The 26,193-nt window shown below is 36.8% G+C and overlaps 1 protein-coding gene across 1 annotated transcript in view; it reads right to left on the reverse strand.

Annotated features, from left to right (window-relative positions):
* The window catches only part of ALDH1A1 (aldehyde dehydrogenase 1 family member A1), a 65,129-nt gene extending 40,905 nt beyond the window's left edge, over window positions 1-24,224 (reverse strand). The window contains exons 1-2 of the mRNA XM_008142074.3: window positions 24,193-24,224; window positions 2,442-2,521 (exon numbers count right to left, since the gene is read on the reverse strand). Of these exons, the coding sequence (XP_008140296.1) occupies window positions 2,442-2,507 (66 nt within the window). The 5' untranslated portion in view covers window positions 2,508-2,521; window positions 24,193-24,224. The remainder of the gene's footprint in view (window positions 1-2,441; window positions 2,522-24,192) is intronic.
* Window positions 24,225-26,193: the final 1,969 nt, after the last annotated feature.

Raw genomic sequence — 26,193 nt, forward strand, 5'->3', positions numbered from 1 at the left:
TTTTATCCACCCCATCAAAAAGCTAATCAGACTGTAGTAGAGAATAAGTCATAAAAAAGATATGCAACAATGACTTCTTTTGTTTGGGGAAGAGCAGCCTCAAGCGTGAGAGTATATCATTCTACTTCTACCATATTTGTAATGATTTTTTGTTATCCAACCCTGCTTGTCTATTCCCTCCACCTTGCCCCAGAGACCAATATACAGCTAGTGATAATAAAGAAGGGCATTAACATAGTAAGAGGAAAAAATAATTCAGAGGTTAGGGGCTGGCCACAGAAGGTACTTTCTCAGACACTGTAAAATCCTTGTTTACTTGGTTTGTAACCAGGAAACTTAGTTAATAACCTTCATTTTTCCAACCCCTCTTGCAAGTGCAAATCCGATACAATTCTTCAGTGGGGCGCAGTAAAAAGAAAACGCAAAGGCATTTGAAAAAGCTCACCCATTTAGATTTAATTACATACATAACTGGTGTCCTCCCAAGTGTGAAAATGCTGTAACCAATAAATCAGACAATAAAATGCTATCTGAGCAGAACAGATTTATTGAGAAGATGTGTGAGCAATCAAAATTCACTGACTTGCACTGGGTATTTTTGCCCAGCAAAGTTTTCAGATGCAAGAGCAAACACTGCTCGTTGAATCTTGCCTTCTTTTGAACACCTAGGTCAGTCCTGTTCCCTAAAGGGGTGTTCTTGTGCAATGACTTTGAAGAGAACAGATTTCCATCTTAAAAACTTCTCAGTGTGAAAGAATGACTAGATCTGTGTTTGTATGTTAGGTTTTAATGACCATCTCATTCGTCTAATACTGTTTCTTATATGCGTAATTCATAACTACTAACCGAAGCTTCATCTAGTAGAAAGAGTATTTTAGATTAAAGCTTCCTTGCGACGTACAAGGAGGCTACAAACTTCTGCAAAGCTAAATTTTTAAAAATGAGACATTCAAACCACCAAATATCTTCCCAACTAGCATAATAAAAATAGACTCTTTGTAATATTAGCAGTGGGGTCATTAAAACATTGCCAGGGATTCTGATCTTTATGAAACCCATTTTTTTTCCAGTGTGCCTTGGATTGAAATTTCTTGTGAATGAACCTACTTGGAGTAAGAAACGTGGGAAGGCTGGAGTATCAAGTCTTGTCATCTTCTGGGCATACTTTTGCCAAGTGTAAATTGTCAGAGGTATGGACTCATCACATTTTAATGCTCCCATTTGGAATAAATTAAATGAAAAAAGAAGTTTCTCCTTTTAATAAAACCTTGTGAAAATAATACATTAATACACTTTATAGCTGTTGGTCAGTCATGTTAAATGCACAATCTGATCTCTGCAGACATGTTCCTAAGGAAAAGAGCCAGTCAGCTGAGCCACTTCCTCATTTTTTGTACATGTACAAATGAAAATGACCTTAGGAGTCACAAAATCATCCATGGTTCCAAGTAAGGAAATAAAACATATAAATAATAGTGGGGATTTTACTTTATCATTAAATTATAATGCTCTTGGTTTTGTTTTGCTTTCATTGATTCAGAAAGCTAAATGGCTCTGCTTGAGTTGAAATACTTCCTTTCTTCCCTTACTTTCTCCATCACAACATCAAGCTAACTTTAAATAATTTTGGTTAGACTGGTATTGTTTTTCTATTTCTTTTATTTGTTTGGGAGTTCTAGGCTCTGACAGGAGAGCTGGCACATAACTGTGAAACAGGCTAAGTTTCTTGACTGACTCAAACAAGATCCATTTCCTTCTTCTCCCTAGCTGTGGATTTTTAAGTTTGGATCAGACTCCTGCTCTTGTTTCTCTCTGTATCTATGAGCTAACAATTACACATCTGTTCCGATGGCAACAAACTTTGCTGAAAAAATAAATAAGAATGCTTTCTTTCCCCAAATATGCTGAATAATGCAAGTCCATTTGAAGTTTTTGATAGAGGAGCTTTTATTAAATTTATTCAATACTCAGATTTAAGGTCCTTCGATTTCGACACTCATTAACCATATAGGCAGATCATGTTACTTCAGCAGGCCGTTTCTCCTTTTTGTTTTGTTTTTTATAAATCATTTCCCACTGTTTGTCTCCTTTCAGTTTCTCTAGCAACTATATGTTCTCTTACCCTACATGCTGGGCTAGGCTGAAGTTAACAGAACTGCTTAGTAAAGTCACTGTATCCCAACCCAAGAACCTTTCACGCAGAAGAGAATGCCTTTCCTTAAAAATCCTTTTAAGAAATACATATATGAAAAGTGGCCCGATGTGATTTGGAATTCAGTATTTGATCAAGACACTGAACTCAGAACTGCATTTTGCAAGCCTTTCATTTTTGTATGTGCCAAGGGCTCTTTACACAAGTTACTTCAATTGACCTTTTATGCTTTAAATAAATGTGGTTTTTAGAAACCCGAGGCAAAGCGGCAAACATAAATTGTACTGACCTTAGTATACTGAAACTTCAAATTGGTGAGTGGGACAGGTAAGTCTGGCATGCCTGAGGACGACATTTCTGGTTCAGCTCCTGAAATACAGGTGACAGGCTCAGCGATTTGGTTCTGATAGAGCACTTGGCTTTATTTGTTCCTTTTTATCTGCACGGGCTAAGGTTTATTTGCATACTGGGATACGATTGGATGAACAAACCCGGAGCAAAAAGAAAATGACACTACTTATTTGTAACACCTAGTGCAGGAAGCCCGTGACTTTTTAAAGTTAAATCCTTAAGAAACCAGCGCTCCAGCCCTGCAGCCGCATCTGGAGACGGGCACTATTTGCAGATGAATTAATTTACAAAGCCGAAACCTGTGGGAAGGGTTCTCAGCGCAGCTGTTCTGGCCACGAAGGCCAGTTATTATTTTTTTGGCTTCTCATGCTTTTTTATGCTCCTGTGAAACTTTCCGTTCCCTGACAGACTTGGAATCGGAGGATTTGAGAACTGAGAGTCTAAACCGGCACTTGTTCTCAGCACAAGCTGGTGAGGAGAGGACCCTGGCCAGGTGTCTTCAGGTCAATGTTGTCAGGGAGAAAGGGTGCTGTTTGGGGAAGAAAGGCCCTCTATGTAGACCCTATCCTAAGTCAGCTTTAAAAAGATTATACCAATCAAGTGTATTTTAACTGCTGGGGAAGTAGACCTACTGTCATTTCAGGAGCTCTAAAGTATCTTTATTTTACATATGGGAACAGAAAAATCAGCAGGATTTTTAGGGAACTCAGAGTGCACTGTCATACAAGGTCACCACAGCAGCCATATGGTCTGTTAAAACTCACTTAAAATGAAAGTAACTTCTGATCCTGGAAGCTGACTGTATTTATCAATCATTGATCCAGGCAATTGTACAAGGAGTAAACACAAACAGGACTTTCAAGTAACTCAAGTTCTTAAAATTAAATCAATAGTTCAACCTGGAAACATTAAAAAAAGGACACATTTTTAAACTCTACTACTCCCATGTTAAGTACAATACTTCATTGTATTGAAGCTCTAGCAAAAGTTACGGTAGGAACAGACAGAAAACTCTGGATGCTCTCAATTCTGATTACTAAGAATTCAGGAGGTTTTTTCCCCCAGTGAAAATTGCCAGCTCCCCCAAATACGGGATTTGGGTAGGGAAACATAGCCTCATTGACTAGTTTCTCCCAACCAGGTGCTGCAGCCTTGCTTTCTCTTTCCATCCTTACTTGGTTTTCCATTTTACAGGCGGACAGAGGGTAACTAGCTTGCTTATGATCACAGATGTAGTAAGGACAAGAATTTCATTTCCAGAGAATTGGCTGTTTTGGTTCTCAAAGTGAATAGTCACCCTCACAGGCACTTAAACTTGGCCTTTTATTCATTTAAGACAGGAGCCAGCAAACTTTTTCTGGGAAGGGACAGATAATATACTTAGCTTTCTAGGCGAGACAGTTTCTGTTGTAACTTACTTAGAGTCTGCATGAAAGAAACTATAGACAATAGATACATTAATGGCTGTAAATGTTGTCCAATACAATTTTATTTACAAAAATGGGAGGCAGGCCGGACCCGGTGCATGGTCCAGCCCCCCAGATTCTAAGGCAACTGTCCTCAAGGTCCTTGTCTCCTGTGCCTCATGCCTGAAGACCAGATAGAACCTTCTGTGTTATTTCAACATTTCTTCTATCTCTTTCTCCCTCTCTTGCTCTCAATTTCTTTCTTTCTTTTTTGGAAAATTGAATTGTTTTCTTTTAAAAATGTGTTTTGAGTTAAATGCACAATTACACAACAGCTGTTACATAACTTGCGGACTGGTGCTCTGGCCATGCCCAGACAGCTGTGTTTTGCTGCTTTCTTCTGCTCTCAGTATAACAGTTGTTTGTGGACTCAAACACTGGTTTATTTGATGTCCAGGCAGTGAAAGCTCAAAGCTTTATAACACACTTGGCATGTCATCTCACTACTCATACGCTCATCCTTGATCATATTTTATTGAATAATTACATAAGAACAGGTCCTTTTATACCAGACACTACTAAACCTAGGTAAAAGGTGCAGCTTTGGGAACAGGTTACAACACCTGCCCATTTAATTTCAACAAATATTTACCAAGTATCCTTTTGTGGGGAATGCATTGTGATTAGAGTATCAGGAACTCTTTAACCTTAATCTTACTTGAAGGACAGATCTTCCCTGCCCAGAAACCACTGGGCCCTGAGATCTCCAATTTTGAGGTAAGCTTAGTCCTGCCCCTAGAACTCGTCTTGAAAGAATAGTATATTCCTGGGAATGGTTGCATGGGTAAAAGTTTTTATCAGACCGCTTCCCGTTCCTTCAGAAGGAAAATGGCTTTGGTGAGAGCACAGGGGCCAAAGAGGCACACCTCAGGACTAGACCTAGGGTTGTGTGTTTTGATTGGGCGCCAATATCAGGCAGTGGAGGATGAGCTGGAACTATACTTGGGGGTAACAGACAAAGGATGTTTTATCTTCCTTTCCTTCTTAGGAAGTGGAAGCATAGTTTTTTTTTCTTTTCTTGAATATGATTTCTTCCAGTCCTTTGTGAAAACTGTCATTATACATATAAGATAAGTATAGACCATGGCTTCAAGAATTGCTGAAACTACTGTCTCATTTTACCATGAATCTCTCCAGAACCCCATTCATATGCCAGCCGCTGAAAGGATAATGGAGCCTAAACTGCTCCCACCCATATGAGTAACTGCAATACAAACCACTCAGATTTGTTAACAAACATAATTGGATGGTGAAATAAAAATAGCTTCTTTTCGCATGTCCTCTTTTCAAAATGGGGGATCAATTTGTTGGAGCTAAACCTCTTTTGCTCAGTGATATCCCCCTTCCTGGACTCTTCAACGTTGCCGTAAGCATGGCTGTGTGAGTCTGCCAGTTGGTTAACTCTTTGCTTTTAATCACTGGAGTTTTTAGCGGACACCACATTGTTCATATGCCTATTTAGGTTTTAATAATTTGGAAAATGTGGGCCTTGTGTGTGGTGAGAGATTATATGCTTGGTTGGCAAGCTAGTGTTACAAACGAAGGAGAAAGGCGGCATCTGAATATGTGGACATGTGTCTGTGGGCTAATTTCTATTCATCTGCCATTCTTATCCAATTAGCAATATTTTCTCACCACTGATTCTTCTGCTTTTCACATATCCTATCATTGTTTTCTCTTTGTCTTCATTATTTAGATATGGCAAATGCCCCTCTTATTTGGTACTATCAGGACACTAATTTGTCACTAAAAGAAAGAGTAGATTAAAGCCTCTATAAGTTAATTAATTTTAGTTTAAATACATTTTGCTTAACTTTACGGACCAAAGCCATTTCTTGGAACTGGGTCTGCTGCAGGAGGTTGAGATAACCTTGCATAAATAGTGTTCACAGTGTGTTTCTTTCCTCAAAGTTGAGAGAGAAACTGAAGACAATAAAGGCATCTTTGAGGCAGTCTGAATGTAGACTACTTTGAAATCTTTATGATATTTCCCATATTTTTTTTAACAATTGTATGCACAGATTACACAGCAACTTGACGAGATTGAGTGTTTGCATAGTTCTCAGTTCAGTTTTTATAGAAATAACTCTGTTTCTCCTAATAAATCTACAATTTAAATAACATTTAATTAAATATGTCATTGAAGTACTAGGTTTACGTAAATGACCAAGGTTTGTAGCAAAGACATTTGACTGTTGGTAAGCAGAGGAAACTGCCCTAAGCTGAACTAAAGACATAAGTATCAGTAGAACTAATGTTTTTTGTTGTTTGCTGTTTACTATTTTTTAAAAATATTTAAAAGTCAAATATACCATATTTGGAATACTATTTACAGCTCATTAGAGAGTTATAAAATGAACAAAGAAAATAACCATCACTCTGGTCAAAGAATAGAACAATACTAGGACCCCATTAGCCCATTTTGTGTATCCTCCCCATCTCTATCCCCTTCTTCCTCACCTTAAATGATCTATATCCTAACTTCAAATGCCACACATTCTTTTCCCCTGATTTTGAACTTGACAAGCAAATCATACAGTCAGGATATTTTTTACAAAGAAAATTCAGAGATGCAAGTTAATCTGGTAAATGAGTTAAATCATGGGTGAAGGTAAAGAAAGTTTCACAGAGAGTACTCCCCAACCCAGTAAACATAAATAGTAAGTGCAAAATAAGTAGCAATGAGTTAGCATTTTTGTGAGTAAAGGGCAGTTTTCATCCCAACCACAGTACATATTAAATTGCAGAGAAATGGCCCTTATCCTACAGTGTTGGTCAGAGCTTAATAGCACTTGGCAAATTATATCAAAATATAAAAAAATGTTCAAACCCTTAATCCAGGTATTCTACTTCTAGAAATTAATTTTAAAGAAACAATAAAATATGTGTAAATTATCTTTAATATAATGTTATTTACAAAATAGAAAAATACCAAAGGATTGATAAATCATGAATTAGAAAAAAAACATGTGAACAAATACTTAAGGAAGGACCTGGACCTGGTAAGCTTTTGTGATATATTGTGAATTAATTTTTTTTAAAGTAGCTTATAAAACTGTGTGGAGGCATCCTAATAAACTGTGTTCCAAAATCTGCAATTTGGTTTTGACCTCAGCTTTAGCATTTGGAAAGTGAAATAGCTGAATTTTGACTTCAGTGTCATTTTTGGCATTCTGAATTTATCCATGATCAAAATTCATGCGATAATCTCAATTATCTATCTATATAAAAGCCTAAGCGACCAGCTGAATGGCTGACTGTTTGACTGGCCGACTGGTAGCTATGACATGCACTGACCACCAGGGGGCAGAAGCTCAATGCAGGAGCTGCCGAGCTGTAGTGACTTGGCAGCTGCGGTTCTTGAGTGACGCACCTGGAACCAGAGAGGAGGGAGCCTGATTCTAGGGTGCGTCACCTGAGAACTGCTCTCTCACAATCTAGGACCCCTTGGGGGATATCAGGAGAGCTGGTTTTGGCCCGATCCCCACAGGCCAGGCCGAGGGACCCCACTGGTGCATGAATCCATGCACTGGGCCTCTAGTATTTTATATAATTTCCCCTGGCTGAATAATGACCTCCAAAGATCCCTGGAACCTATGAACATTACCTAATATAGCAAAGGAAAGTTAGCAGCTGTGATTAAATTAAGGAGTTTGAGGTAAGAGATTATCCTAGATTACCAGGGTGGGCCTTCAATGCAGTCCTAAGCATCCTCATCAGAGGGAAGTAAAAGAGATTTTACAGAAGCAGAAGAAAATGTGACCCCAGAAGGTCCTAGTTTTGACCTTGGAGGGCAGCGCCAGGAGCCAGGGGATGCAAAAAATGCAGCTTCATTCCCAAAAAATGAAGCTGGGAAATACAAGGATATGGATTATCTCCTAGACTCTCTGCAGAGAGCAGGCCATGCCCACCCCTTTGATACTAGCCAGTGAAACTGACTTCACACCTCTATACAGATTGGTAGTTACAAAGCAGTCATGGGGATGAAAAGTACAGCATACAACATCTAGTCAATAATATTGTGATAACTATCTATGGTGCCAGGTAGGGGAGCACTCTGTAAAGTATATGATTGCCTGGCTACTATGCTGCACACCTGAAAATAATACAAAATAATATTGAATGTAAACTGTCATTGAAAAAATAATTTAAAAAGAAATCTAAGGAAATGAATATGTGCTTTTAAACCATTACGTTTGTGGTAATTTGCTATAAGAGCCATGAGAACTGAATACACTAATCAACAAAACCACAAGTTCAGAGACATCAAAAAATATATGCTGTCCCTGACCACACATCATTCATTCTGCATGTTCTTCAAGTTTATTGTTAATATCTAAACAACCACGTTCAGGTCAAGGAAAGACTTTGACCTGCACCTTGGAATAAAACTCCTCAGATACTTGATATCTTGAAAATCTTCCAGTTTCAGTTGCTATATAAATGGATATTTATTAAGTTGCAAAAGTTAACTGCAATAGGTAATGACATTTGTGAATCATTTTTAAAATAATTATTTTATTTGGACAATATCACACTTGGTTTGCATTGCTTGCTTGGATTTGCTCCCATATTTTAAAGTTACACGTACATACCCGGACCTGTAACCACAATCCAAATTTATCTTCCTGGCCCTGACTTTACATTTCAGCTGCTTGTGTACCTAAGCTAAATGGCACACTTAGTCATGTAGCTGGGCTTGCAAACTTAAGAGCCCACATATTTATTTCATGTGCGCCATGCAGTGTTATAAAAATTAGAAATCTACACTAATAAAAGAGTAACATGCAAATTGACCGTACCTTCGCGATGCCCACCAACCAATCAGGAGTATGCAAATTAACCCAACAAAGATGGCGGGTTAATTTGCATACACAGGCACCGAGCAGCTGGGGGTGGGGCGAGACACTTGTGTCATTGCCATGGCGATGACGCAGGTGTTCTGCACTGCCCCAGCTGCTCCGGTACTCTGGGCAGCGTGGGAAGGCAGAAAAGCGGCTCTGGGCCAGAGCGAAAAGGTGGCTCCAGCCAGAGCAAAGGCAGTGCTGGCAGCCAGGGGAAGGAAGGCCCATTTTTGCACGAATCTTTGTGCATAGGGCCTCTAGTATTTACATAAAATTCCAGATTTTTACTTATTAAATATGAGAAGGTCTGAAGAATGGTTTTAGCCTTGCCTGCCTATTGAAATCACATAGGGAGTTAAAAACAAAACAGATTCTGATTCAATAAGGAGTCATTTGAGCCCAGGTATTGATATGCGTTTAAAACTACTCAGGTAATTCTGGTTCCATTTCCTCATGGTGTAGCCAACCAATGCTGAGTAGTATAGGTGCTCTAAGTTGGAGCTATGCCCACACCATTTGGAAAGATATTAGATCTGCAAATTCTCTGGACTACTGCACTACATCACAGACCCAACCTAGTTGTGTTATTTAGTTCAGCTGGTTTTCACTTAATTAACAACCTAGTTCCTCAGTTTGTATTTTAAGGATCTTAGTGTTTTCTTCATTCTGTTTTCCTTAAGTTTGTTCTTCTTCCCTTTTTCTAACTTCTTGATACTTAGATCATTTGATTTTCTATCTTTCTTCTTTCATTAAAAGCTCTAATTTTCCCTCCAAGCAAGTCTTGAGCATCATCTACAAGTTTGGATATAGGATTTTCACTTATATTCAATTCAAAATACTTTCTAATTTTCATTGTGATATTTTTCCCTGACTCATGGGTTATTTTGATATGTATCTTTAAATTTCTCTATTGGTAGTCAATAACTCCCAAGTAGTTGTAGCCTGCATTAATATGGCTATATTTTTATGTGCTTACAAATTTAGCTTCACTATATTTTCCTAGTTAATTGAGCTTTTATTGTTATAAATTGTCCCTGTTTATATATTTGTTGCCTTAAAGTGTCTTTTGTCTAATAAATTATACCTCCAGTAGCTTCTTTGGGTTGGGATTTGCATAATATATCTTCTTCCATTTTCTTATTATCAATCTCTGTATGTATTTCATATGTGTCTTTAAATGGCCCATAGTTAGATTTTATTTATTTATTCAGTCTAACAAATTTTGTCTTTGAAGTGGATTATTTACTTTATTGACATGTCATATAATGTACTGGTCAATTTAAGTATAAAAATTCTACTATCAGCCGAAACCGGTTTGGCTCAGTGGATAGAGCGTCGGCCTGCGGACTGAAAGGTCCCAGGTTCGATTCCAGTCAAGGGCATGTACCTTGGTTGCGGGCACATCCCCAGTAGGGGGCGTGCAGGAGGCAGCTGGTTGATGTTTCTCTCTCATTGATGTTTCTGGCTATTTCTCTCCCTTCCTCTCTGTAAAAAATCAATAAAATATATTAAAAAAAAATTCTACTATCATATTAAATACTTCATTTGTTATACTGGTTCATTTTTTTCTTTTCTTGCCTTTTAAAATTAATTTTAGATTAATTAAGATTCTAAAATTAAACTAAATTTTAACTTTATATGTTGTGTAAATTAATTTTAATTAATTTAAAAAAGAATTCTTTATTTTCTCTCTTAGCTTCGGAATTATATGTTGTCTTTACTATTTTTTAGTGGTTATTCTAGAAATTATATGGTGTGTTTTTTCACTTAACGAAGTCTAAAATTAATTAGTACTTTTACGCTTTTTCTCAGCTGATCCAAATACCTTAGAGCACTTTAAACTCCATTTACATTCCTCCCAATTTTCACTGTTGGTAGATGTTTACTTATGTGTTTGTGTGCATGCTAATATTACTGGATATTCTGCTCACCACCCCAGATCCATTTCATTTCTTTGCCTCATGAGCTGGGCTCTCTTGCTCTCAGGCTTCTGGTTTGGTTCAACCAATAAGAAAGGGAGGGAGGTGCTGATAGGAGATTGAAGTGTAAGAGAGAGAAAGACCAGCATACTTCCTCCCTGGCTTCTTTCATGTCTAAATAGCATTCTGGCAGGGTTTTGGCAGCTGCATCTTTCCTGGATGACTGCAGGCCCTGGTGAGTGTTTCTCACTGCAGTGTTGGCTCCTACAACTCAGGTATTCCCTGGACCCTTCAGGCTTTCGGGAGTGGTAACTGCTCCTCACCTAGGCAAGCTCTGAGTTCTTCAGTACCCTCTGTGGCTTGCCAACACTTCTGTAAAAAGCCCCTTCATTAAATCATCTTAAAATTCCAGCCAGGTGCCTTCTGGTTTTGTGTGTGTGTGTGTGTGTGTGTGTGTGTGTGTGTGTGTGTGTGTGTGTGTTTTTGTTTTTGGGGTTTTTTTGAGTTATTTTTGCTGTGACCTTGACGTTATTCCTTTAGAATTTCAGATGCATCTTTTTGGGGGAAGGCGTTTTCTGTAATTAGTTATGTATAATAATGTAGTAAGCACTAGTAAACCACTATGCAAAATGAAATACTTTGAAATTAACCTACATGTATACTTGTGTTCCTTCCTCCCATTGCTCCCTTTTCTCTATTTTTCATTATTTTGTCAGTCTAGGTTTCACTATGGAAATTTTGTACTATCCTAATTTACTAATTCTTCCTTTGACTGTGTCCAGTTCCTATTAAATAATTCATCCAATTAGCTTGTGCTAGCAGCTAATTTTTAGTTCAAGAATTATTTCTTTTTCTTTTTTAGCTTCCAAATATCTTCTAAACGTTTGTTTTACCTTTTAAATATAAATGTTTTAAAATATAGATATTTTGCCTTTTAAGTATAGATATTTTAAAGTCTGATAATTCCAATATCCTAAACCGCTACACTAAGAAATATATTTTATCTGTTGTTTCTTCTGATTTTTGTTCATGTTGTCTGTCTTTCTGACTAGGCTAGACATTATGGACTCGGTATTGGATTTTAAAAATTGTTTGTAGAAAATATTGGAGACCCATGATAATGTTATTTCTTCCAAAGAGCAGGCACATTTGCTATTGCTAGGCTCCTGGGATCTCCAGGTCCTCCAGAACCACTCTGGACCACGGTATTCTGAGATAAAAAAGGCTTTCATTAAGACTACCCTTCCCTTCTCTGCACACTCTGGACTAAGGACCATGAAATTGTCAAATGTGTAGCAGAGCTTCTCAGATGTGCATATATCTGCAGTCAGAAATTGCCCCCCAAAATGAAGGTTGCCCAAACACTGGGCTTCCTTCCCAGGACCTCCATCTGGCCACATTATCTGGTTAGCTATTATATGTCTTGAACGGATTGTTTAAATAAATATTTTTTTCAAATGTTCTAGTTGTTCTTCAATGGAGGGTTCAGTCCAAATTATTTGTTTTGCCATTTCCAGAATCAGAGATGAGGAAACTTTCTCAATTTTCTTAATGACATTTTCTTGATTGAAAATTTAGGCTAAATGATAATTCTGTGCTGACAGCTTACTATTTCAGTCAGTCATTTAGAAGTGCTCTTTTCTCTCTGCTTTTTTCCCTCCATGATATTCTCATTTTTATTATGATGTGTCTAAAAGAAAATTTTACTATCCTTTTTGAGATTCATTTTGATACCTAAATATGAGTTGTATGGCTTCATTTGTTTTGTTTTTGTTTGTTTCCTTGTGATTTTGTGTGTGTTTTTTAATCCCCAGTTGGAGCATGTATAGGAGATAACTGATGGATGATGTTTCTCACATTGATATGACCTCATTAGTTTTGGATGTTTCTCAGCTTTTATTTCTAGTAGACCTGGAATATCTTCTCATTCTAACTTCTGAATTCTTGAACTTCTGTTTTATAATTCCCACATCTTAACTTCTCTGTGTTGCATCCTAGAGGATTTCTTCAAATTTTTACTCTACTTTTTCTCAATTCAGCTATTTTAAATCTGCTGTCTAAACAGTAATTGAGTTTTTCATTTCAATGACTTTTTTTTAGAGCTCTGATTCTTTTAAAATTTGTCTTTTTGGTAGTGCTGGTTTTTAAATAAGATTAATAGTCTCAAATCATTATTTAACTAAATAATTCAACAGAATCACAGATATATTATACCTTTATGTATAAATAACAAAAAGAAAGCTTAAAGTTCTCCTGGACTATAAAACCTCGAAGTGTTTTGTCAACCCAAATAGTATTACTTGGTTAAAACACATAGAAGTTCATTGAGTTTGCATTTCACAATAGAAAGCAGCAATCTCAAAAATTAGAATGTCTTAAAAGGCTCATTTGTATCAACAATACTTCCAAGAATGTGTTATGAAACAGAGCAGAATTATTTTTTTTAAATAAAAATCTCCATATTGGAAAGGAAAATCATATTGAGATGTTTTTGTGAATGTTCTCAATTCACTACTTTATCAGAACTTAATTTAAGACATGAAATGATATCTGCTCCTCTGTACTGAAAGGGGAAGAAGGAACATTTTATTGTTATCTTTCTGATTTTCTTTTCATTAGCATTTGGGAAGGACTAGTTTCAAGTCTCAGTGATGTAACACAGACAAAGAGTATAAGCCTGTGTTTATGAAATCTCAAGAAAGAAAAAAACTTTTTTTTGATACAGCCTAAACTAAGGAGCTATGCCATTGCCTCTCAGTCCAGTGATTCAGAGGGCATCTTTTTCTATTGCATTCTTCAGTGAGTGTTAAGCCATTGCAAACGTGAGATCTCAGTTCCTACTCCTTCAGGCAACCTTAACTGCTCTCCTTCTTCGGTTATTAAAAGCTTTGGCTATCAAGGCTGCAAATTCTCAAGGGCAGAGATAGTGTGTTTACCTCTCACTTTTTAGTTTATCCTCTATTCTTTTGACTTCTGGAGATTTCTCTTGCTTTCTTACTGGGCCAAGTATGCATTTGATAGCTACTTATTATACTTGTATTTTGTATTTTCAGTTGTGTTTTAAGGAGGAGGATTTCCACATGATCTAGTCTGCTATAATGAGTGAAATGGAAGTATTTTTCCAAAAAAAAAGCACAGTCACATTTTTCAAAATCTAGATGGTTCATAAGACTGCTAGATATTTATGGTTTGTTCATTTTTAGTTTGCATATCCTTTGAGAAGTTTTTTTCTTATAAATGGCAATCAATATCAGAAAATACTTTTACCCTTTTATAGTAATTTAAAAATTAATTGTTACTTATATGCATAGAGGTGTATGTGTGTAGAAATATCTTTCTTGCTTTGGCGCTAGTTCAGCTTTTCCCATTTAGAGAAAGTCTTGGTCAGTTTATGTTAAGGTTACAAAATCATATCAATTTGTTATTGCTCAAATATTAAGTTTTGTACTTGAATGTAGAGTCCCAGGTTGAGCGTAAATTCAAGCTAAAATCCAATAGTATTTAGATGTTTTTGGATGTGTCTGGAGGACTTTTGGCCTCTCAGGAGTATTTTTAATATACTAGAAATAACGCTCTAAGTAAAGATATAACAGACAAGTAAACTTAGATATATAATACTGCTTTGTCAGTGATGAGGTTTAAATCTGACCATAACTTGCCTTTACTATTGAGATTTGCTTCTGATTCATTACTCCCTCTCCCAGACACTGTACTGTTTCTCATTATAATGATAGAGACAGTAGGCTGAAATTGATTAATGAAAAAGTCATTAATTAATGAAAAGTCATTCTTCCATAGGCATGCAGATATTCTAGGAGTACTTGATTTATCGCTGCTACTCACATGATATAGATAAATGTAAAAGGGAAAAGATAAATATACTCCCCAAAGTGGGTTAGAGGCATTAGTGTACACAGAAAATACATTATCACTGGCATTTTTGGACTCCACCCTATCAGCCATGGCAGCAGAGATAGAGGGCCCACAGCAATGCCCAAGAGGGTTGCCATTGGCAGCTTAGTGATCACCAAAAAGGAGACTGTGGCCTTGACTCTAGTATCAGCTTTCTTCGGTAGTAAATGGCTGCAGTGAGGTGCTCTCAGATGTCTATGGAACCCTTACTAAAAGGAATGGATCAAGCAAGGGGAAGCAGATGACACACAAAAGTTTGGTGGTTGGTTGCCAGTGCCTGGGGAGAGCAGCAATGGAAAGAAACTGACTAATGGGTAAGGAGTTTTACTTTGGAATGATGGAAATGTTTTGAAATTAGATAGGGTGATGGCTGCCCCATTATTATGAATGGACTAAATGCCACTGACCTGTTCACTTTATAGTAAATTTTATGCTATGCAAATTTCACCTCAATAAATTACTCAAAAAATAAAGGGATAGACTCCTTCCCTGTCCACATGTGATAACCCAAGTACTACCCAAAATAATGAATCATTTTTTGATAAGGGCTGTAGGCTTTGCAACACCATAGGTAGGAAAAGCCTGAGAAACGGAGATTTTATTGCTTTCTAACTGATCCAAGAATGGTTACCCTGGGGAAATGTGAGTTTCATGCCATTTAAAATATTTTGCTACAGTCTCATTTCAGTCTATTGTTTCAGTCTCATTTCTTAGATATTGTGACAACATAAATAATAATTAGCATGTATTGGATAACACTTCAAGAATATTGTAGAAGGGTAACTTTTGTATATTTTTCCTGTTGTTTCTGATTATTTTCTGAAAGATAAAGGGCAATTTCTCTCCCACTTCCCATCTTTCAAAGAATAGAACAGAGGTAGGTATTAATTCAAAACCTTTTGTAAGTCACCCTGATTAGTTTTGGAAAGGGTTTGTACAACATCCTGAGAATCAGGAATTCCTTTCTCTCTGAAGTCAGACTGCTATAGTTTTAAAGCCAGGAACAGCGATTTAGAATGTGGAGTTTAAACATTTAAAAACAAATTGTGTGTGAACATAGGAAATAGTTTCCCTCAGACAGTAAGTAGTATCATGGTTAGCCCTGGACCCACATTTCAAAACCTCCCTCTAAACTGTTGGGAGATGGTTTTCCCAGAATATAACTTTTCTACATGAAAAAGCAATGGCGTGTTTATTTCCCTCACATTCCTATCTAAAAAAGATTTCTTAAATAAGTGGGTCATGAATTTCATGAAAACATACAGGGTGGGGGCCAAAGTAGGTTTACAGTTGTATAAAAAGTAATAAATAATTAACAAACAATAACACAAGAATAAACTCTGTGTTTTGCTTACTCACAACTGTAAACCTTCTTTGGCCACACCCTGTATAATCTTATTATCTTATCTATAGGCAATCAAAGTTGTTTTTTGAAGAAAATGGACTTTAATAGTTAAAAGTCCTAGTAGGGCGTTGGAAAGTTCATTGTGCATTAACTATTGATTTTATGTGAGAACATTTTTTTCTAAATATGAAGTTAGTTTTTCAATTTAATTCTCAAACTGCAAAATAAAAGCACACAACTAATGCAAAAAAATAGTTTCTTTGGTTTTTTAAGCAACATCCATGTACAGAGATTCCACTCTGTTCCTTAGAATTTAATTATTCATTCCTCACCACTTAACCCAACTATAGCACTATAATGAAAATTAACATTATATGCATCTATTGTTATTTCAACTATCATTTGAGTGAGGACTGATAGTATAGAAATTTTTTACATGCCTGCCTATATGGGTTGATATTGATATGTGCATAGACAAATCCTTTCACCCCAGTGCAAAAATATAGAGATTGGTAGAGTTTGCCCTCAAAAGTATAAAATGGGAAATATATAAAATAGGATAAAATTATTCTTTGTAAATATAGGATCAAGGATTAAAAATCGTAGTACTTCAGAGCCCCTTTTAGGCATCTGGCTTTGAAGAGGCATTTCGCTTAGTAAATCCACACTGAACCCTGTGGCATTCTGGATTCATACTATTGAATAGCCAGTCACTGGTGATACCATTCCACCAGCCTGGAACTCTACACTCCAGCTTTTTCCTCTATTGGAATCCTGTTCATTATTCAAAATCAAACTTTCAAAAATTACATTAACAAAACAACGGACAGTTATTTATAGGTATAACGAACCTGATTCTACTCTAAGTGCATTATAAATCTAAATTGAAAGCCTATTTTTACCATTGTAAGATGAGAAAACTGAGGTTTGGTGAGGTTAATAATATCCTTAAAGTCCTACTGTTGTCCGAAACCACCATTCCCAATCAATTTAGTCTCTACCTCCTTTGACTTGCCACTCCCAACAGAAAGGTGTTAATTTTATCTTGATATCTCTCTTAATCCAGATCCTATATATACCCTTGTTAATCCTTCCAGCAACTTCTAATTGAAAAAAAAAATTGCTTTTCTGCTCAGCTTTGTACCAAATGCAATTTTGAAAGTATGCCTCTCACAAATACAATTATGGATGATTCTATTGTAAGTTTTATAAAATTATAAATCATTTATTGCTTCCAGATTTTCTGAGTGATGGTTCAAATTGGGTTGGCACAGATAAAATATTCATATTATAGCTAAGAACTAGGATTCCAAACCAGCACACCTGGTCCAAAGAATTTAGAAAGTCTTTAGCACCATAGTTTTCTTTCATGAAACAGTGGTCAACCTAGTTAATAAAACAAGAGGCCTGATGTTGCTCTTTGGTTAATATACAAGGTTACTTCCCATGAAATTTTATATTTATTTGCCTTGAGAGGCAAGGACACCTTGACCATGTCATATAGCCAGTATTCTTAGTTTGTGGTAGCTTTGCACTGCCATTTTTGTTATCTTAGGTTGAGTTTTTTTGTGTTTTGTTTTTTTCTGTGTCCACATTGTCATTCTGCCAACTTTGTTCTCATAATCCAAATAACTAAATATACAGAGGCTTCAGTGACTGAAAAAAACATTAATTTCCTCTTCTTATCCTCTAGCAAAAGGGAGAGATGATCTCTGTATAGTTCTCATAATTCATTTTAAAGGTAGGAAACCCTGCAAAGTATGTAAAATGTGTATGAACCTTTCTTTCAAGCAGATAATCATTTTAGTCATCCTCTCATTTCCACATTTGGAATCATCCTTTACATCCCTGTTTAGCAAGGATTGGGCTGGCGTTTTTCTGTTAGATAGAAAACTATTACTCACCGAAACCAGTTTGGCTCAGTGGATAGAGCGTCGGCCTGTGGACTGAAAGGTCCCAGGTTCGATTCCGGTCAAGGGCATGTACCTTGGTTGTGGGCACGTCCCCAGTAGGGGGTGTGCAAGAGGCAGCTGATTCATCGATGTTTCTAACTCTCTATCCCCCCCCCCTTCCTCTCTGTAAAAAATCAATAAAATATATATTAAAAAAAGAAAAGGAAACTATTACTCCCTGCGACAGACAGACTGCTACTTGTTTACTAAAATCCATTATCCTTATCTTCCATAATAATAGACTCGAGGCTGACGCAAACAATTCCAGAAGTTATTTGTGCCTCATCTTGGTCCAGGAATTCAGACATCAAAGATACCTCCCCCATGTTCTCTTTCCCTTTCCCACCAGCATTAAGCTGGATGAGGTGGAAATTCAGTTCTGTCCATACAAACAGTGACAGTGCCTAAGGGATGTCATGGTCATGACTTAGAAGGAATCTGGTCTCAGAAGGACCTCAAGGAGTAGAGCTATCCTGAAAACTTAAGGTGAACTCATAGAGACCTTTATCGGAGAGAGACATGGACTGCTTTTATCGTTAGGCCACTGGGTTACTGGAAATCATTTACAGTAGTTAAGTCTTACCCTGACAAATATACCAGGTCTGTGAATGGATACTGTTGTAGATTATTGTCATAACTGTAGGAGTCATAAAAGCATACCCACAGACTCTAGTAGCAAAACTCAAGCTCTCACCATTTATTTTTTGTTCTTTTAAATTGGGTTAATGATATCTATATCCATATGGCATAGGAATTTGTCATTTTACATGAAATATTTGGTCTCCTGGTCCAGATTTTCCACTCTGCTTACTAGACAGCAAAATCTGCTATATTTAGTCACAACTTGTCAGTTTGGCAGCCTGCTGGCATGGTCATGCTCTGGACCTTGTTTTCTTTTAGTTTAGCTCCAAGTAGTATGCATAAATTTTGCAAATTCTCTTCATGAGAGTGATCAAGAATATTTTAATTATTCCATTAAATATACATTTTTAAAATTTTACCAATCACTCTATTTTTTTTTTAACTTTTCCAAATGTCTTGGTTCGAAGGTCAGCAAACTTTCTGTAAGGGTGAAAGTGTAAATATTTTAGGCTTAGCAGCCATATGGTCTCTATCACAACTACTCATTTTTACTGTTGTAGAGCAAAAGCAACCATAAACTATACATAAATGAATGGATGTGACTGTGTTTCAATAAAACTTTATTTACAAAAATGGTTAGTGGGTGGGATTTGGTACACAGGTTGTAGTTTGCTGGCCTATGTCTTCATCAATGTACTAACATAGATACCATGGCTAATCATTTCCACTACACCTTTACCTGCACTGTCCTGAAATTTAATCCCATCCATCCTGACAGTTTTTATATCCTATCTTGATCTGCTTTCTTTACTTTTGCTGTCAGGCTTCTAAGTCCATCTGGAAATTTTATGTTGATTAGTGCCATTTCACAGTTTTATTTTGAATATTTGCTCAATTTTGTGTTCATCACCAGTCAACACTCTTACTCATTTTTCTTCTAAACCTGTTATTAATCATCCTAGATAATTACGAAATGTTCCCCAAGTGGTTGAACTAATTTACACTTCAGTGAGCAGTGACTGTAATCCTCATTGTTTCACATTTTTGCCAATATGGCAGACTTTTGAATTTTTGCCAGTTTGGTGGTGGTGAAACAGGGCCAATGCATACAGCTTTGGGAAGGGGCGCTCATAAGTGCATAACAATGTTGCATCATGGAGCTGATTCATGCAGCTTCATATAGCAACCCTAGTATGAAATATCTCAGTGTAGTTTTAATTTAAAATTAATGCTTGATTAATGAGTTTACAAATCTTTTCACTTGTTGAATGGGTTGTTATATTTCTTCATTTACAAAGTGCATATTCACGCCTTTTACCCAATTTTCAATGCTTGCTGTAGTCTGTATACTAGTCATTTGTCAGCTATATGTGTTACAAATATCCCTTCCAATGAGTGGCTTGTATTTTTCCTCATCTTAGGTTGTCTTTGGTGAACAGAAGTTTCTTATTTTCACAAGGCCAATCATACCATTTTTCTTTTTATAATAAACTAGAGGCTCGGTGCACATATTCGTGCACTGGTGGGGTCCCTTGGCCTGGCCTGCACCCTCTCGCAATCCGGGACCCCTCAGGGGATGTTGGATAGCTGGTTTCAGCCCAATCCCCACAGGCCCAATCCAAACAAGAGGAGCCCGATCCTGTGCGTTCAGTGTCTGTCCCCTGGTGGTCAGTGTGCATCATAGAGACTGTTCGACTGGTCGATTGGCTGTTTGGTCGCTTAGGCTTTTATATATATAGATGCTTTTAATGTATTGTTTAAGGAGTTATTCTTTGTCCTAAAGCCAGAAAAATGTTCTCCTAGGACCGTGGTCGACAAACTGCGGCTCGCGAGCCACATGCGGCCCTTTGGCCCCTTGAGTGTGGCTCTTCCACAAAATACCATGGCCGGGGAAAGTCTATTTGAAGAAGGGGCGTTAGAAGAAGTTTAAGTTTAAAAAGTTTGGCTCTCAAAAGAAATTTTCAATCATTGTACTGTTGATATTTGGCTCTGTTGACTAATGAGTTTGCCGACCACTGTCCTAGGATATCTTCTGAAAGTTTGACAGTTTTATTTTCCACATTGAAGTTTTTTATCTACTTGGAATTGATTTTTATCTATGTGTCATCCAGCATTATTTTTTGAGTAGGTCTTCTTTTGTCCTTTTAATATCATTCATAAATTAAGGTTCAATACATGCATTACTTTGATTCTGCTTTCTTTGAGTAAACTCTTTGTCCAAATGTATACTTTTGTTCACATAATAAATGTAATTTTTATTGCTTCTCTATTTTAAAAGTTATCTTATTTTCCATATTTCCACACTATTTTATAACTGTAATGAGTATACCTATATATAGTTTTGCAGCATTTTCATGTATGCATTCCCTATTATCGGTCAGTTAAACTTTTCCCCAGTACAATTGATATTACAGAGAATGCTATAATGAACATTGTCTGCACAGACTTTTTCTTTTGCTGAATAACAGCCTCAGGACATAACCCTAGGAACAAGAATATTGAATAAGAGTAAGGATGTTCTATGGTTTTCAATTTCCATAATGGAAAAAATTTTTAAAAATCATAAATTAATATTGCCATACCCAATTCCAAAGTGATGATTTCACTGTAACATTTTCATTTCCTGTCTCCAGTTTTTAATAATCAAATAATACTTTGGCTTACTTTTAATAAACATAGATTTAATTGCCCACAAAGCCAAAGTTTTCTTGAGTCTGCTTATTGTGCATGTCTCTTCATGAGTGGTTCTCCTGCTTATTCTCTCTATATTGACGTTTTGGTGTTTTACATGCAGATTTCAGTGGGCTCTTTATAGGTTATGGATTTATACTAGATGCTGCATAACTTGACTTCTTTTTAAGAACTGACATCTATTTTAAACTCCTGCTTAGCTTTTTTTCATGATATTGGGGAAAAAAATCACAAGATTAATCTTGGACTCTTGAATAGAGGCAGTGGTGTCCTTTTTTAGCTGCATTCTGGCACAGTTGTGGCATCGTCTCTCTGAAGCCACTATCACTTATACCTCTGGGAATTGGAGATTGAATTACTGCTCTGTTTGGAGCAGCCCGCAAAGACCAGCTTCAAAGATGATGGTTTAAGTTTCTATCCCATTCAGAGCAGTGGTACGCACAGAAGCAGAGCACAGTGAGTCATTCTCATCCTTTTGTGGGCCCTCGGCTTAGCTGCATATCACATCTGACGGTGCTCAGCTTTTAGATGAAGGAACACCAAGTGCTACGTTAGGTAATTACGCCAAGTTTGGAACCCGACTCCGAGACTAGCAGAGAGGAGATGCACACACAGCCCGTTTCCTTACATTGGCTATTCAGCAGGGTGCAATAAACCATAAAGATTTTCTTGGATGGAACCCCAAGGAGATCTAAAACATATCCTGCTTCATTCATGCATGCATTCATTTTTTGTTGTTGTTGTTGTTGTTAAGAGTGCACCCTTTCCCTAGCCTAGATATTGTGGTGGAGAGTGTTTTATAGATAACATTTTTCACTCTTAATTCTCTTTCTTCCCTTCCTCTCTCACAAGTCTAATAAGTCTCTTGTTCATTCGGGATTCATACATTTGGATATATCCTCTCTTCTTTAGTTGCACTGTCTTAGTTCAGGCCCTTATTATCACTCATCTAGATAATTTCAATTCTTCTTAGTGTATCTCTCTGCTTCCATTGTAATGTATTTTACTCCCTATATTTGTGGGAACATTTCAACTACAACCACAGAAACTCAATTCAAACTAAGCTAATAAAACAAACGAAATGATTTTACTGAATCAAAGAACTGAAGAAGAGAGTTAGTTGGCTTCAAACATATCTAGATATATGGATTTAAATAATGCCATCAGGATTATGTCTCTCGCCATCTCTCAGCTCTGCCTTTAACACCATTGGCTTTCTTGGGACAGATTCTATCCACACAGTGACAAAGATGGCCAGGGGTCACAGGCGTATGTAAGGCTTTTAGCCAGAAATCGCAGAGAAAAAAACAAAAGCATGATGTTCTTCTCTCCTAGTATGTGTGTCACCCACCCATCCTACCCACAATGCCCATGGTGAGCTCTCTTCCTATCAGGGTCTATTCTTGGACCAGTTTGATAAGCAAACCTGTCCCCAGGGCCCTACCCCATGGTGTGGAGGTAGAGATCCTTGTTTGCTAGGCTCTCCACAATCACAAGGAAGGGGCAGTATGCAAAACGGAGTGGTGGAGCCAACAGAAAATAGCATTTCACTTAGTATGGCAATTAGAATGAGCTTTTAAAAATAAACTTATAATCATGTATGTAGTTTCCTGCTAAAACATAAAAAAGCCTTCAGTGACTTCTAATTCCTCATGGAATGAAGAAGTTCAACCCTCTAGTTTGACACTAGGTCCAGCCGACTAAGGACTCACTCATCCTGCCTTCCCATCATCTCCATCCACTTCCCAGTATAGTTCAGGTTTGAAAACATCATCGCCATAGAAATCATTAATAGTCTTAACATACTTAACTCTTTTAAGTTTTTATAATACTGTTGTACTCTCTACCATGAAAGTCTTAATCCCTTTTCTCTAAAGTTTAACTGTTGCCTTCGATTCGCAATTTCAATTTCATCATTTCAAGTCTTTCTAACCCCTCTATTGCTGTAGCACTTAGCACTGGCCTTGCTTCTACTCTTAATCAGCTTGTTTCATCATTGTCATTTTGTGTCTGTTTCCTATCCTAGACTTTGTGCAGCTTGAGGATTGAAACCATTTCTTAATTGTCTTTACTTTCTGCACTACACCTTGCCCTGCAGCTCATAGCAAATGACCAAACAAACTCATGTTGATCGACTGAATGCAGGTATGAAATAAGATCCCGGGTTTTTGTGTTAAAAGGTTATTAAAAGTATAATATTCCCAACCAAGTGAATCCAGAGCCTTAAAAATAATGTGTGTTAAGGGAATTCATCTAATAATGTGGCTCGACAGGGTGGCAGAAATATGTTGGCACAGTAACTTATTTGCAATGCTGAAGACATTCTGTGGTTTGAAAGCTGAAGACATTGTGTGGTTTGGAAGCATTTTCAAATAGTGGAGTGAAATGTTATATAACAATTCAAGAGATTATAGGCCTGAATAATGCAGTATATTAAAAGTATTTCCTTCAGGGACGTAGATCCCCTGGCTCTCAGCCAATACTCTATATTTCTAGCTACTTACGGGTGAAAGGTTGGTTTAAGACTCACATATTTTAGATAAACTAGGGCAGTGGTCGGCAAACTCATTAGTCAACAGAGCCAAATATCAACAGTACAATGATTGAAATTTCTTTTGAGAGCCAAATTTTTTAAACTTAAACTTCTTCTAATGCCACTTCTTCAAAATAGACTCGCCCAGGCCGTGGTATTTTGTGGAAGAGCCACACTCAAGGGGCCAAAGAGCCGCATGTGGCTCGCGAGCTGCAGTTTGCCGACAATGGAACTAGGGTATTATATGCTCATTAAAAGACTATGTTTGAAATAAAATTCTAATCTCTTTCATGTTTCCATCTTGTATATATACACAAAATGATTATTAGAAAACATAAAATGACCATATTATCAAGACTTAAAAATATTATGATTAAGTACATCCAGAAACTTTTTACTGTGTGTCCACTTTCTCAAACAACCCCCTTCCCCCTCAAGTCCTTACCAAAGTCAGATTATCTCCACTAAGAAAAAGGCACAGAGTCAGAGAATTCTAGTAGTCACTATGCACTTAGAGAACAAGGCACAGTGTCAGAGAATTCTAGGAGACACTATTCACTTACAAAACAATGTATTCCCATAGAAAGCGCTTATGTTGACTAGGTTCTGATGTCTATAATTCAAGCCTGCATTAGAGTTTTGGTGCAAACAGCAACACCTACCACAAAAATGCTCTTGTGGGTACCACCACAGCAACCAGATATAAACACAACCTCAGCTGTGTACACAGGTGTATGCCCTATTGCAAAAGGCCACATATAAGGACCTTTGGGCTTACAGGGAGGTGCAAGGTTATGAGAATGCCATGGGAAGAGGTAAAGCTCTAGATTTTATGTTTATGGATTATATAAGAGCGAGTGCAAAAATTAGTTTATATTCCTGACCAGCACCAGATAATGCTGACTCAGTGTGCGAGAAATTAAAAGACAAACCCTAACAAAGTAGATTAAATCAAGGGAAAGCTGCATTTGCCCCAGAGGAAAGACATGTTTGTTTTTTTGTCCACAAATTTACATGGAGTCAAATGCCATTTGGGGCTTTTATGTAACATATGAAATTATTCATCAAGATGGTGGTAGTATTCAGAACTCTGTGAGACCTACCTTGTAGTCCCATCTAATCAGATATGCCACAGTTTAAGTGTGTTCTCTACTGACAACATCTTTCTTTTATATATATATATATATTTTTTTTTTCATATAAATGTATAAATTAACCAAGTGAGTGTATCCTTTCAAAAGGTTTGAATGTGTAAGGTGTTAACGCTGGAAACTGCCTTAGAGTTCATTTTGTTTTACTATATTATTTTGCAAGCTAAAGGAGTAGTAAAAATAAATTCATTAGGTATTACAAACTCTATAAAAATACTGAATACCATTATTTGGGCCAAGTGGGAACTCAAGAATGGTTTGCCATTGAACCCAGTCCCCCTGCAGTGATAATTATGAGGATTAATGAGTAGTTTTTCAGGCCTTCGTTGTTTCTCAGTTAACACTTTAAATTTTCTACAGCAGTTTTATAATTTTCAGGAATGTGGGACAAATAATCAGCATTCTGTTGGGGGATGAGACAGTCTACGGGTATCCAGAATAGGTACAAAATCTGAGTGCCCATATTTTAAGGGTTCACTTTGATTACTACTTTCTTTTCTTTTACTTTTTTCTTCTTTACTTCCCTGGGAAGATATTTTGCCCATTTTCTTCTGCTCCCTATCCTAAATTAATCTGAAAGAAGATTCTGATCTACATTTTTGGCTCCTTAATGACTAGATTTCTTGATATGGTCTCAAGTGTTAGTTCTTTGATCTCCCACCGAAGCTTGCTACTCACAGAGAGAGTTATTGTGTGTGCTGGAGTTTGGGGGAAAGTGTGCTTTGAATAACCCTACTTCTGTTCTATGTTACTGCTCAGATCTTTATCTTATGTCCTTTAGTATTTTGTAAACCTGTTTCAGCTGTTGCCAGCATTACTTGCTGATAGCTAAAATACATTTAGGGAGATGTTTATGAATAATGGAGAGTCTTTTATTCATGTTAAACTTACACATTATGGTAGTCAATAATATTTTAATAAAGCTAGAAGAGAAGGAAGGGGAATTTTCTAATCATGGGTAATTTGAAGTTTTTGTACGGAAAAATGTTTAAATCAGATTTAACAATAATTTCCATCTAGCTATTCATAGTTGAGAAATTAATTAAAATGGCATGTGTGTAATTATTGTTTTTACCCTTAATTTAAATGTTAATTGAGTACAAAATAAAATACCAAAGGATTACTCTGTTTCTTTTCTTAAAACTGTTCTACAGCTTTCTGGTACCTTAAAGCACAAAATCATTAATCAGGCTTATAAATTATTTTAACATGGCTTTTTGAAAAAAATATTTTTACTATGGCTTAAAATAATAGTTTTTGAACAATAAATTAAATAATCAAATTAACTGTCAAAC

This window comes from Eptesicus fuscus, chromosome 15 (genome assembly GCF_027574615.1).
Source record: "Eptesicus fuscus isolate TK198812 chromosome 15, DD_ASM_mEF_20220401, whole genome shotgun sequence".
Classification (NCBI taxonomy): Eukaryota; Metazoa; Chordata; class Mammalia; order Chiroptera; family Vespertilionidae; genus Eptesicus; species Eptesicus fuscus.